This window comes from Tamandua tetradactyla, chromosome 7, assembly GCF_023851605.1.
Source record: "Tamandua tetradactyla isolate mTamTet1 chromosome 7, mTamTet1.pri, whole genome shotgun sequence".
Taxonomy (NCBI): Eukaryota; Metazoa; Chordata; class Mammalia; order Pilosa; family Myrmecophagidae; genus Tamandua; species Tamandua tetradactyla.
In genome coordinates, this window is record NC_135333.1 from 62,142,871 (window position 1) to 62,157,532 (window position 14,662).

The 14,662-nt window shown below is 45.9% G+C and overlaps 1 protein-coding gene across 2 annotated transcripts in view; it reads right to left on the reverse strand.

Annotated features, from left to right (window-relative positions):
- CACNA1C (calcium voltage-gated channel subunit alpha1 C) overlaps positions 1–14,662 on the reverse strand; it is a 739,906-nt gene that overhangs the window by 641,539 nt on the left and 83,705 nt on the right. The window contains exon 1 of one of the 2 annotated variants that reach the window (XM_077169589.1): positions 1,481–2,080. The exons of the other annotated variant lie outside the window; for it this stretch is intronic. Within the exon in view, the coding sequence (XP_077025704.1) occupies positions 1,481–1,529 (49 nt within the window). The 5' untranslated portion in view covers positions 1,530–2,080. Of the gene's footprint in view, positions 1–1,480; positions 2,081–14,662 lie in introns of those variants that run through there. 2 annotated transcript variants of the gene reach the window in all.

The window sequence follows — 14,662 nt, forward strand, 5'->3', positions numbered from 1 at the left end:
AAGGCCAAAATCCCCAGGCTGCCACCCAAAACTGGAAAGCAGAGGGACGGCTGGCCCTGAAATCTGTTTCAGGATGGCAGGCAGGCTGGTTAGCAGCTTTTGGCTCTAAAGGGTACTGGCTCTGTCCCCATAGGGTGGAGATCTGGGCAAAAGAGCCATGGAGACAACTCCTTCCACCAGGCAGGTCTTCAGAGGCTCAGACTGGAAGTACCTCAGGAAGCCACAGAGGCCAGGGGTGACAGGTATGTGGAGGAAGTGTGTAAGCAGGGAGGCTTGGGAAACTGGGAGAAAAGGATGGAGAGGCTACACCCAGAGACAGACAGACGTGAAGAGAAGACAGAGACGGAACTGAAGGTTGCAAGACAGTCCAATAAGATTACCCCATTCCAATCTTAATCGCTGAATAACGTCAAAAAATAACAACTTGTTAATAGGTGGGGAGGGAGAAAGTTTACAGGAAGTGGGGAGTTAACTGAACGCCTTTCACCATCACAGGGGGAGCTGGTGACACGTGATGCCAAGGATGGAGATGCTCATAAAACACTGGGCAATAGTATGGAGCCGCGTGAGCTCGTCACACCCTTTTATTATTTCCTTAAAACATTTTCAAAAACAAAGCCCACACGCCGCCTGAATTCTCGCCGCTTACATCCTCAGGTGCTAGCCCACATGTGGCTGCGAATAAGAACACATGGGGCGTGGGCGCGCTCGGGGTCAATGGCAGCAGAGAGATGGGTGGGTGTAGGTGAGCCGAGGAGAGAGGCAGAGGGAGGGAGGGGGACACAGCGAGACGCCGAGGCTCTCATCTGCATCCCCGCCCCCACCGGTCACCTGGAGCGCGCTGCCCAGGGAAGGGGCGCCACTAAGAGGGTAGACGCGCGGGAGCCCCTCGGGGGCGGCCAAAGGGCGCGGGGCCTGGTGCAGGGTACACGCGCGCGCTCCAGCCGCGCCCCAAAAGAGGCGAAGGACCCCAGCCCGCCACCGCCCGCCACAGGCGTCCCTCGCCCGCCACCCAGAGCCCCGGGCCCGCAGGGCTCATGACGCCAGCAACCCCCCTCCCCACGCCCGGGCAGGTCGACTTTCAAGGCAAACCGCGAGAAGGCAAGGCAGAAGCAGACACTTGGGGAACTTTTCCTCCCCCTCGCCTGGAATTTCATAGGAAACACATGCTCGGGAGAAGAAGCCGGGGACGGGGCGGGGGAGGGGCGGGAATTTTCCGATCCGTCTCGCAAGACAGCTCCTGCCCGGGTCCCGCCGGCTCCCGGGCGCTCCGAGGCGGAGGCGCCCACGCCGCCGGGCGCCCCTCGCCGACGCGGCCCGGGGAAACTCCGCAGGGACCGGCCCCGGGGCGGCGGGGAGCGCGGCCGGAGCACCCAGGCTGGCCGGCGGGGCTGGGCGCCGGGGAGAGAGGAGGAGAGGGGCGGAGAAGGCGGGGAGACCCGGCTGGAGCCTCCGGAGAGGGCGGCGGGGCCAGGCTTACCTTGGTGGTTTTCTTCTGGAATGTACATCCTCGTGTTTTCATTAACCATTGACCAAAAATTCTTTACAAGGAGGAGAAGCCAAAAAAGAGGGCGAAATTAAAATAAGCAAAAAACAAAAACAAAAAAACACCCCCAAGCAGATCTGGACGAATCCCTCCTCTGAGGTCGGCGGCTCTCGTGCAAAATTCAAGGCAGCCGTGGATCTGCAGTATTTCTTCTTTCCCTTCCGATGATTACCTGATTCCCATTATTGCATCAAACACCAAAAATTGATCCTTTCCACTACTGCCTCCTTGAGTGAAATTGTAATGCATCCTCTGTACATCCGGGCCCCTTCCAAGAATTGAGCCCCGCACCTCTGGCGGCTACACCATTTGAAAAGAGAAATCGAGAGAGGCAGAGAGAAGAGGGGGAGCAATGGACCCCAAAACGCGAAGAGGAAGGGGTTCTCCCGGGCCGGCTGGGCGAGGACGTCTCTGTCCCCCTCTTTACGGATCCTCCCCGCGGTCCTTGGTCGGCTTTTTTCTTTCAGAAAGCTCCAACAACTCCTGGCGGCGAAGAGGGAAGGGAGAGCCGACGCTGCCGCCGACGCCGCCGCCGCCGCGGGGGCCGCTGCCGCCGCCGCTCCGGGCCTCTCCTGGGCGCGCCGAGCCGCGCTGAGCGCCGTTCTGGCCGGGAGCTGTTTCTGCAGAGGCAGCGAGAGGGAGACACCGGGCGCGCGAGAGAGCGCGGCGCTCCCCCGGTCCCCGCCCGGCCCGCCGCGCCCGCGCCCTCCCCTGCGCCCGCCCGGCGCGCGGAGCAGACGCGCTGAACGCTTCCAGATGTGGCGGCGGCGGCGGCGGCGCGCAGGGAGAAGGGCGCACCGGCAGGGCGCACGTCGCGCGGTCCACGCGGACCGGAGCCCGAAGTTGGGCACCCACTCGGCGCCCTCGCCGGCGCCTTGCTACCCTCATGACGTCAAGGAGAGGGGCGACGCTGGAGAGAGGGGCAGGGGCTGTGTGGCGAGAGCCCCCGGAGAGGGTGGGGACGCGCGGAGACCGCGGAGGGCTGGCGGTGCGAACGCCGGCCCACCTGCAGCTCCCCCGCCCGGGTTATCCTCGGCGGCCCCGGCTGCTGCCCGCGGGGCCCACCACCACAGGAAGGCCTCTGTGGGCGGAATTCCAAGAAAAGGGACTACAATTTGCCGAACTCCCAGAGTCTCTTTTCAGCTCGGGCAATTGAACCAAACGGTAAAATGAGCCGTGATTCTGTTTGATCAATTATAATCAGAGCGGCCGTGGAAGTGACATATAGATGCAAGGATGGGGAGAGGGGAGGGAGCGGGGGAGAGAGGGCGCGAGGGGCGGAGCCTCCTAGGCAAGGCAGTGGTGCCCAGCTGTCTGAACAGATTAATAGACCCTGGTTTTCTAATTCCTTGGAGGCAGCCGAGCACGTGTTCTACGAGGAAATCCTTACCTACTTCTCTTAATTAATTCTGCCACTCCGGCAGGAATCCATCGGGCATCTTTCCTTCCCTGAGAAGCAAACCCTTCTGGCCACACTCACAGCTGCCGCAGCAAGACCCACGGCACCCCCTGCAGGCCCGGGCTCTGCTAGAGTAGGGCTTTGTGAGCCTTTGCAGAGAGCCTACCACTCCTCCCTCTTTGGGAAAGCCTCACCCTTCCTGCCTTAGACCTCTTCTCCTCCACATCTCATACCTTTGGTGATATTATCCATTCCCATGGCTTTCAACGACTGTCTATATCCTGATGCCTTCCACATGTATACATCCAGCCCAGAGCTGTCTTCTGAATTCCAGACTCTCATTCCACAGCCTACCCCTCATTTCACTGATGCCTAAGAGGCACCTCAAACTTAGCATGGACAATCACTGGATTCCTGGTCTTCCCTGGCCGACCCTGTTCTTCACACAGACTTCCCCATCTGCGTGGAGGGAGGGCAACCCCAGCCTTTCAGTTGCTCAGGCCAAAATCCTGGAGTCCTTCTGGACCCCTCTCAGTCTCTCATCACCCACCTCTAGCCCATCAGGAAATCTGGTTGGCTCTGACTTCAGTTAAATCCAGAATCTGACCACTTCTCCCTTCCACCACTGTTACCACCCTGGGTTGAGTCAAGATAGCCTCCTAACTGGTCTCTCTGGTCTACCCTCCACCACTTAGGTATGCTCTCATCGGTCAGACCCACTGAAAATGTCACATCATGTCACTCCTCTGCTCAAACCCCTCAGTACTCCCTAAGAACGAAGGTCCTTAAAGTAGCCTACAAGGACCTATATGAACCACCATGGGCTACTTCTCCTATGGCTCCCCTTCTTGCCCCAGCCATGCTATCTGTGATGGGGTGACTCATGTACCTCCAAAGATCTGTTGAAGTCCTAACCCCAGAAACCTGTGGGTGTGACCTTATTTGGAAATAAGGTCTTTGCTGATGTAATCAAGTTAAGATGTGGTCATTCTGGATAGGGTGGCCCTAAATCCAATTACCAGTGTCCTTAGAAGAGGAGAGGATACACAGAGAGACCCAGGGAGTAGATGGCCACAAGACAGAGGCGGGAATTGGAATGGCGCAGCTACAAGCCAAAGATTGCAGGAGCCAGTGGAAGCTGAGAGAGGCATGGCAAAGACCAGACCTCAGAGCGTTCGAAGGGAGCGTGACCCTGCTGAATCCTCAATTTCAGACTTTTAGCCTCCAGAACGGCGAGAGAACACATATCTGATACTTTAAGCCACCCAGTGTGTGGTAATATGTGATGGCAGCCCCAGAAAACTAATACACTAGCCTATCCTTGCTGTTCCCCAAACACTCCAGGAATAATCACACACACACACACACCTTGAGATCTTTGCTCTATTGGTTCCTACTGCCTGCACCACTCTTCCTCCAAATATACCTTTGGTGAACTTCCTCCCCTCCTTCAAGACCTTGCCCAAATCTAACTTTTCAGTAAGGTTCCCCCTGAGCACCCTATTTAATATGGCAACTGACCACTCTCCCCCAGCTCTTCCAATCTCCCCACCCTGCTCTACTTTTTCCTATAGTATTTAATCACCTTCCTACATACCAGATAGTTTACTTATTAAGTTTGTTGATTGTCTGCATCCCCCTTAAAATGCAAGCCCCACAAGGGCAGGGGTCTTCACCCGTGCTGTTCACCAGTGTATCCCAAGTGCATAATAGATGCTCAATAAATATGGGTTGAATGACTGAATGAGTGCCTGAGGGAGATTTAGGAATGCAACAATTCAGTGCATCAAAATGCTTTCCTGTGTTTACCCACTAACGATGCTTGAGATTTTATTGCTCCTGCTTCTCCCTTTAGCTCATGGTTCTGACCCCCACTTTAAAATGTAAATGTCCCTGAGAGAGGGATTAGGCTTTATCATCATCTTCATTCATATGTGACTAGAAGTTTGAATTTTGTTGACTGCAAGAGAAATAGACCCTCTCTGCCATTCTTGTGTGTTCATACTCAGCTTTGAATCTATTCAAGACAAGTTACAATGTTATACAACCAAGTATCTCTTCCATTTAGCTTCAGGATGCTGTTCATAGGCAATGTAACTAATTATTTAGACTGATATTAAAAGTGCTTTACCTCCCCTTTACACACAGAAATTATTACAGGAATAGTAGCTAAGACTTTTGAGTGCTCTGGGCCAAGTACAGCCATAGGTCCTTACAGGTATTAGCTGATTTAGTCCTCATTGTAACCTTATAAACTAGGTGTTATTATTATCCCAAAAAAACTGAGGCTTAGAGAATTCGATTATATGTCTCAGGGACACCGGCTGGTAAACTGTGGTGCATGGGTTCAGGTCCAATAGCCTCTGACTGGAGCCTCAGGCTTACACCATTATCCCACTCTCTTCTGAGGGCGTAGCTGACAGTGAGCTGGGGAGGGGGCAGGGAGAGTGGAATGAACTGTTTAGGGTGACAGTAAAATGATTGCAAATGTGCCAGATAATCCACCAAGAACCAGATAATTGAGAACAGGGTGTATGCGTGTTAGGGGGTCAGATGCTAGATTTATAGCTAGGCTGTTCTCAGGGTAGGCACTGTATAAATCTAGCAAGTAAATATTACCTTCATGCCTCTTTAGTTTCATTTTTCACCTCTCTTTTCAACTGTGAAATGTGTTTTTTCCTTTCCAGAAAAAGGTATTTCCTCAATATTTGATCTTGCAAGGTATGCCTGTATCCCAGCTTCCAACTGTGAACAAAGGGAGTCGGGGGTGGGGTGGGGGGATGCTCTCTTTCAAGGTAACAAATTCTCAATGTAGCAAACAGAGGCCATTCTGAATTCTGGTCTGGGGATTTGGGAGGAGGAGGGGGCACAGGAGGAAGTCTTTCTTTGTCTCTTACTGCATGATTTGCTTCCCCAGCTAAAGGTCCTCTCCCTTCTCCTGTGCTCTCACATAGTTCTTCATTTGTCCACCCTTTTCTATTTACACATGCATGTGCCTTTTCTCAACCCCTCCCTACATTTTAAATGCATTAAGGAAGAGAATTGTGTTGAGGTTTCTTTGTGCCTAGAATGTTGCTTTGTACATATGGACACTTATTTAATGTATGTTGAGTGCATGATTCACTCAGGAAATGACTCCTTGATGTGACCACAAATATTTCTTAGGAAGCAATTAAGAGTGCACTACAGTGGACTGATTTCAGTGTACTGGTAAGAGTGAAAAGCATGGAATCTATCTAAATAACCAACAACAAAAAAAGTTGGTTAAATAATAGCATTGAGAGATTATTCTAAGTGCTTCACATATATAAAGTTATTTGCTCCTCAGAATCACCCTATGAGAGAAGTACAGTTATCCCCATTTCACAGGTGAGGAAACCGATGTACAGAAAGGTCGACTCACTTTGCTCAAAAATCGTGGCTGGTAAAAGTTGGAGGGCCAGGGATACGAACCCTAGCAGTCCTTCTTCAGAGTCTGTGCTCTTAATCACTACATATATAACTAGTGGGACATCATACAATGAAATCCTACACATTCCCCCATATATGTGAGTGATATCAAGGGAGAATATTAGTGACATGATAAAAAAAAAACCACTATTTACACTAAAAGAAAAACAGATCTATAGCTCCATCTTCCTACCCCATATTAGTGACAGACCCTTCCAAAATGAAAAAGTTAGAACGGCCATAGCCCAAACACCCCTAAAGAGAGGCATGGAAAGATCAAAGGTGATGGCGGAGTTATACAGAGAAGATAGGATTTAACAAATGAATATGAATGCTGAATCATTAAATTGATATCTCTTTTATTCTCCAGTATCTTAGAGCAGTTAGAAGTAAAAACCTAAAATTGTGGAATTGTAACCCATGTCAAATTCTGAAATATGTTCTACAACGAATTGTGGTGCTGTGCTTTAAAATTTATAGTTTTTTTGTATATATGCTGTTTTTCACAAAAAAGAGAAGGGAAAAAAGTCGATTGTGATGATAAAAAATATTTAAGCCCTCTAGCCTCCTATATTCTGGAGCAGCTGGAAGGAAAAATACGGAGGATGGTATGGTAGCCCATGACAAACTCTGGGATCTGTCCTGTAACTACCTGTTGAGGAGTACTTTGAAAACTATTGCTTGTTTATTTCTTTGCTTTGTATATATGTTATACTATATAATAAAATAAGTTAAAAAATATATTACAAAATATTATATATGGTATAGTTCCATTTTAAAGATAGGTATATATTTGAACTGGGAAAAAGACTAAAATGGGTTCACACCAAATGTCAACAGTAGCTTTTCTTTGGGAGATGGGATTACAGGTAAATTTGTCTTCTGTTTTCCTGCCTGGCCAAAGGTGTCCAAAAGCAGGTGGTCAAGTAGGCTCTCCCTTTTCCCAAGGTACCCACACCCCTCTGCAGGGCAAGGAATGACACCTTTAAAGGATCTCTCTGGAAATAACTACCCTTCAAAGCACCAAGGTGTCCCTTCCCTTCTTTTCCCTCTGCCCATCCCAACAGCCATTTAGCACTAAATGCTGCCCCTCAACTGCAAAAATCACCTCTCCAGGGTCTCAGTCCAAATAGCTTTCCTCATTGCATCCAAGTGTCTGGTTACAATGTCAGCTACTCTATGCTGATGGTAGACATCTGGGAGCACCAAGTAATTAATGCAATTAAGGTACAAATGTTAGCAATGACCTTCTGGGAATATGTTTCTTTCTTTAAATCCTAACCCAAGGGATTGTCTATATACAAGGATAGGCATTTCAAACCAATTAAAACTGATAGGCAAGTCAGAGTAGGAAGGAGTGAGTCAGAAGGCCCCTGCTTAATGCACCTTCCACGAGGTGACCCTCTTTGTAGCTGTACAGGGCATTGTAGGACTGTTCCTTCTCAGAGGCCAGAGATTGGAACATCATTGCAATGGTTTTCTGTTAGATTGACTTAACTAAGCTGGAACCATGTCTCCTAGAACTACCTTCCTCATGTGGTTTCGGACTGGGGTTGTCCACAAAAGATATGTGTACAGCATTTGCAAGGTAGAAATCAAGCAACTCTTTCGTGCCATGACAGCCAGTGTCCAGCTCCAGGCATGGCTACAAGGGTCACCCGTCGTCACTACTCTGCTGGCTTCCCTTGTTGGCATGGGCCTGCCACTCTTCCTGCTACTGCCAAATCGTCTCCTCCAGCCACCCCAAATCCTGGGCAAAGCATGTATTGAGGTCTGTGGTGAAGGGTGCCAGCTTTTTCATCATTAAGATCAGAAGTGGTAAGAGACAAATATGGATTCCCACTGGTCCTGATGGGTTCCAGTTTGGCATCACTCTCTCCCACATCATATCCAACTTTTATTCCTGCCTGCTGGCCCTGTTGACCTACAGAGGCAACAGCTGTCCATAGATTCTTCATCAGTTTCACCTCCCACAACTGGGTGAGGTCTAATCCCTGTAATAAACTCCTTACTCCATATTATCATGGTGGTGCCACTTCCTTGATGGAACCTAACTGACATCTTAGTGTAGTGACCTCGCCTTTCACCAGGTTCCTTGCCCAGATGTTTCTATGAGCAAATTATTTAGGGCCTGACACATAATTGTCCTCAATGTACATTTGTTGAACTCACACTGATTAACCTCATTTATTAACATCTAGTGAGGGTCAGGTATAATGTAGGCACCTTAAACGCAATTAAGACCCTAGTCTTTGGAGACTGGTCACCCATAGAACCCAGCTCTTCCTGCTATAAGCTATGGAATCTTGGGTACCTGAATTTACCTCCTAATTCCTGATTTCTACAAAAGGGGGAAACAATGGTACTGGCTTCCATAAGGCTGTTGTGAGATTTAAATTAAATAATCCAAATAAAGCATTTGGAATGTGCAGTATGCTCATTCAATGTTAGCTGCTGTCGTTGTTCATTCACATAAGAAAGATTTATTGAGTGCCTACTATGTGTCCTGAATTCACCACAGCCTTGCCAATGACATTTACACACACACACACAGACACACACACACACACACACATATTTTACAGATGCAAAACCATAGCTAAGAAGTTAACTTTCTTGCCCAAGATCATTTGGCCAGTGTCTTAATTTCCTAGGGTTATCACAAACTGGGTGGTATTTCCAAATAAGGTCACATTCACAAGTCCTGGGGGTGAAGATTTCAATCACTGTTTTCGAGGGACACAATCCAACCCATAATAGCCAGTAAGTGACAAAATTGGGATTTGAACACAAGCTCTACCCCAACCCAAAGGCTATGCACGGTCCACCCTACAACACAAGACTTTTCAGGCACTAGAACTAAATGGAGGGTAGAGGAAGACTTGGGGAAAACTCCACCAACCACTATCCGTAGAGGAGAGCTGAAGAAGTACAGAGTGACACCTCCCCTTCTGCCCTAGTTTGCCAGGGTAGCTAAGACAAATACCTTGGACTGATTGGGTTGAACAACAGGAACTTCATGGCTCACAGTTTGGGACGCTAGAAGTCCAACATCAAGAAATCAGCAAGGCCATGCTCTATCCAAAGTCTGTAGAGTGCTGGTGGTGGCTTGTGGCAATCAATCTCTCTACTACATGGTATCTGTCTCCTCCTGTGGCTTCTACACCATGTCCAGTTTTCCCTTGCTTATGAGGATGCTGTCATTTTGGATTAAGGCCGCCCTGATTCATCTCACCCTCATCTTAACAAGATCTTTGAAGATCCCATTTTCAAATGGGTTCAGCTCCACAGAACTAGGAGTTAGGACTTGAATGTGTCTTTGTGGAGACATAATTCAATCTAACACATCTTTTTTTCTAATTTTTTTTAATAAAAGAAGCTGTAGGTTTACCAAAAAATCACGTAAAAAAAAAAAAGGCTCTACCTTGTTCTGATGTCTGATGCTCCTTTTATCTATGGTATGGTCAGACGAGTAAAAAATACGGATTAAAGATAAATAAATTATAGGGGGAACAAATGTTAAAATAAATTGGGTCAAGGGAAGTACTAGCGGTCAATGAGAGGGAAGGGTAACAGGTATGGTATGTATGAGTTTCTTTTTTCTTTTTATTTCTTTTTCTGTGAATGATGCAAATGCTCCAAGAAATGATCATGGTGATGGATATACAACTATGTGGTGATATTGTGAGCCATTGATTGCACACCAAATATGGAACGTTCATATGGTAAGTATGTTCGTGTTTGTATGTTGTTTGATTTTATTAATAACATTTTTTTTAAAAAGGCATTGTTCCCATATAGCCCCCAGAGCACATCTTCTTTTGAAAGACCCATACTAGTGCTGATGCTTTGCTGAGCCATGTCAGTACTGAAGATTTGGCTGGCACAGTTCTTCCTTATGCCACATCCAACTCTCTTCTCCTGCTCTACTTGTCTAGAAACCCTGCTTACACCCAGAGGAACTGACCATGCAATCTAGGCTCAGATTCAGCCCAATATGTTGCCCACTTTCAAGGTACTCAAAGGCAGTCACAAAGAGGAAGCCATGCCCACCGGTCTTAATTTCCTAGGGCTGCCGTAACATTATCATGGACTGGGTGGCTTGAAACAAGAGAAATGTATTCTCCCATGGTCTGAAATCCAGCAGGGCTGTGCTCCCTTCGTGAGCTCAGGGGAGAATCCACTCTTTGTCACTCCCAGCTTGTGAAAGCTGCCAGCATTTCTGCACTTGTGGCCCCATCACTCCAGTCTCTGCCTATGGTCACCCTGCCTCCCCTTCCTCTTCTTCCATGTCAAATCTCCCTCTGCCTCCTTCTTATAAGGACTTTTAATCCTTGTATGTAGGGCCCACCTGGATAATCCAGGATGCTCTTTTCATCCTCAAGACCCTTAATCACATCCACAAAGACTCTTGTTCCAAATAAGGTAGCAGTCACAGGTTCTGAGGATGAGTTTACTGATTTACTGTTTTTTTAGGGTTCTCTATTCAACACTCTGCAGCCACCCCAACCTACAATAATAGATCCCCTCACCTGTTTTCATTTGAATCTCAAGTCTAACATTTACTGGTTAATGAAATTTTAGCGACATCTCTCTCTCAGACTCACTGTCTTCATTTATAAAATAGAAATGATGGGTATGTGTTAAGATTCAAGTGGAATGTAAAATACCTTGCACAGTGGGAGAAGACTCTCCTTTCCCCCAATATTCAGTCCCTCACTTTTAACAATTCTATGGGTCAAACATTGTCCCCAATTTTTCAATTACAAAAAACTGAATGCTTGGAAAAGTTAGTGGGAGAAGACTCTCCTTTCCTCCAATATTCAATCCCTCACTTTTAACAATTTTATGGGTCAAACATTGTCCCCAATTTTTCAATCACAAAAAACTGAATGTTTGGAGAAGTTAAGTAACTTGGCCAAACCAACTGAGTGAAGCATGAAGAAACCTGTGAACCCCAAAGCTCATTTTGCTCCCCAAACTCCCTGACCTCTTTACCTTCTTAAATTGTTCCAGGCCAGTTCTAAGGTATGCACTGGAGCTAGACAGAAAATGTTTTCTCGAAGAAAGCTGGAAAGTGTTGTTTTCTGTAAGCCTTCCAGAACCCTCCACTTTTTTATGGAGGGTTTATAATGTTTAACCACCATTATAAACATTATCCTTCTTTGAATTCATTCTAAGTTTTCTGTCATTGTTAAAACATGGCCCTGAGAGTAAATACCTTTCTCTGGTCGTCAGAAGTCAGCTTTCAAATTCTCTTGATCTACACATAGCCTCCTATTATATTAACTTTTGATAATTTCACCTTTCCTTCAATATTTCAGCTGGCATTCCATCTATGGTGTCTTCTCTCTTACTCCTCCTGCTTCTTTTCTTCTCCCCATGGATAAATAATAAATGATGGCTCAGTTTACATTTTTGTTCTGGATTATTCTTTCCTGAATGGTGACTTTGCATACATCCTTCACAGAATTCCCATTTGTTTTCCTACAATAGCTGAAATCACGTTAGACTAGCATTCTGTAGCCTTGAAAACTCCTGGTTCTTAGTCTGACATAGATTAGGAAAGCCTTTGCCTGAAATGACAGTCAGAACCAGGCCATCCTACAGACAGAAAGGATACTTGTTCTTTCTGAGTGCTTCTTTAAAGGTGATCCGCTGAAACTGATTGTATGTCCTTTTACAGGGACATATTGTTCCAGGCCAGTTCTAAAGGTATATACTTATATAGGATTCACAGATAGTCATAATTCCAAATATGTACATTCTCAGGAATTGAAACCCAAATACCATATAACTAATTAGCACTCGGTACAGGAGCTGTCTTTGTTTCTTTGTTGATGGTAGGTTGTTTTCCAAGTCTTAGGGAGGTAGGGAACAAGTTACAGCTAATTGTCACTTACAGTGAGGACAAACTCTAAGTTTTGTAGCTAGACAAAAACTTAGACAAAGCAAAGTCAAGGAACTTATATGGCCCACAAAAAGGACATCTTCTTAGTAGTGATTACTAATCATTACCAAGCCTAATGATTTCCATTCAGCTGCCAGGCAGAGTCTGGTGGAAGCAAGAACCTGGCAAAATTTTCGAGTATGGCAGAGCAAGTCCAATCACCTCTGCGAATGGCCCTACAGAAGCAGTTCCACCTCTAAGAAAAGTCTTCCGTCAAAATCATGCTTGAAGGCAAGTCTCATTCTTTCAAAGTACATCATTTTTGCCTTTTTCTGTATCAGATTAAAATTTTCTGCCTTTCCCATGCTCAGTCAGTCCTGCTTATATTATCATTTTTTGCAATGCATATGATCTCATGGTTTTATTTTGACTCACCAATCCTTGGTGTTTGGGGTTATAATGCTGCCAGAATGCAATATATCAGAAATGAGTTGGTTTTTATAAAGAGAATTTATTAAGTTGCAAGTTTACAGGTCTAAGGCCACACAAATGTCCAAACTAAGACATCTGGAGAAAGATACTTTGAGTCAAGAAAGGCTAGTGGTTCCAGGACACCTCTGTCAGCTAGAAGGTATGTGTTTGGTATCTTCTGGGGTCTTTGGCTTCTGATTTCACTCAACTTCCCTAGGGACATTTTCTTTCTGCATCTCCAAACGTCTGGGTCTTCTGTTGGCTCTGAAGCTTTTTCCAAAATGAATCTTCTTAAAGGGCTCTAGTAAGTGACCCACCTTGACTGAGTAGAGACACATCTCCATGGAAGCCCCTTAATTAAAAGGTCCCACCCACAATTGGGTGGCTCAGGCTTCCATGGAAACAACTTAATCAAAAAGATCCCACCCAATAATATTGAATGGAAGATTAAAGAACACGGCTTTTCTGGGGTACAAAGCAGTTTCAAACGGGCACACTTGGTAATCATTTTTTTTCCAAATTGATCAATGATGTTTATAAAGGGTCACCCACAATAACCTCCATTATGGTTTAGCTACCAAGAATATTCTTTTTTTCCTCCTCTTTTCTGCACATGGAAGAGTGAACTTGTCAATCACCTTTTACTTAGATGCAGCTATTAGACCAGGGTTTTGTCCAGTTCAACGTAAATAGAAGTGTCATGTGTCACTTCCAGGTGGAAGTGGTGAAAGGTGCATTGAAATCCTCCTGTCTCCCTCTTCTCCTGCCACACAATCCAGATAGTGCAGTGACGAGATTGAGAAGCATCCATCAACTGAGTCCTTAAGTGACTTCATGAAATAGAAACTTCCACTGACCCTGCTCTGGATATACAGTGTGAGCAAGAAATAAACTCTTATGTGTTAAGTCCCAGGAATCTAGAGGTCATCACCACAGTATGATGTTGCCGATACTGAATAATACACTGGTATAAATCAACAATCCTCTGTGTGTAACCCACGTGTGGTTAGAGATTTCCCACATTCTGCTTATTGAAATAGCTTCCATTGCAATTAGCATAGCATCAATGATTCTGATTCATAAGAGAGCAGATTATAACCATAATGATCTTGCAATGAGGTAATACTGGGAGCATTTATAATTTACGTTGCACATAAGATTTTATTTATTCTAGATAAATCAATGACAGTATCCATTTCAATTGATTCTCAGCAGAAATACTCCAAACACTTTTCTCTCTTTAAAACTGCTGAAAATACAGGCATACTTATGTTCTTGTGTGAGTGAATCAAGATCATGTCAACAATTATCCAAGTAGGCTTGCAAGGTATTTATGGCAATTTAGAACATCAGTCTTCAATTCAGTGTATGAGTAACCCCATGGTACACGGGCAGTTTTGTTTTGTTTTATTATTGTTATTGTTATTTTCATATGTTTCTTTTTTGGGTTGTTTTTTTTTTTGTAGGGGGGGCATGGGCAGGCACTGGAAATCGAACCCGGGTCTCCGGCATGGCAGGCGAGAACTCTGCCTGTTGAGCCACCATGGCCCACCCTCCAACTCTCTTTTCTTGTAGCCTTCTTCCTTTTTTGGAAGAAGAGAACAGCTGGTCACCATCTTTTCTATAAGAATCCATTATCTATTTGAAGAGAGAGTGTTTTGAAACCAATTCAGAAGTGAAAGTCAAGGATATTAATATCTCCACATTGCCCAGCCTTCCATTCAGACGTAGATGACCAAACTCTGCCAAATTCCCCGTGCAAGTCAAATTAAATGTCAACAATTTTATCCAAGTAGTCATTTTCTGCTTGAAATTTGTCCTTAAAACTCTGAAAGCAAACCCTAGAAGGCTAGTAATTAGATTAGCTAAATTATATGCCATCACGTCTATGCATTTAGCTCAGGCC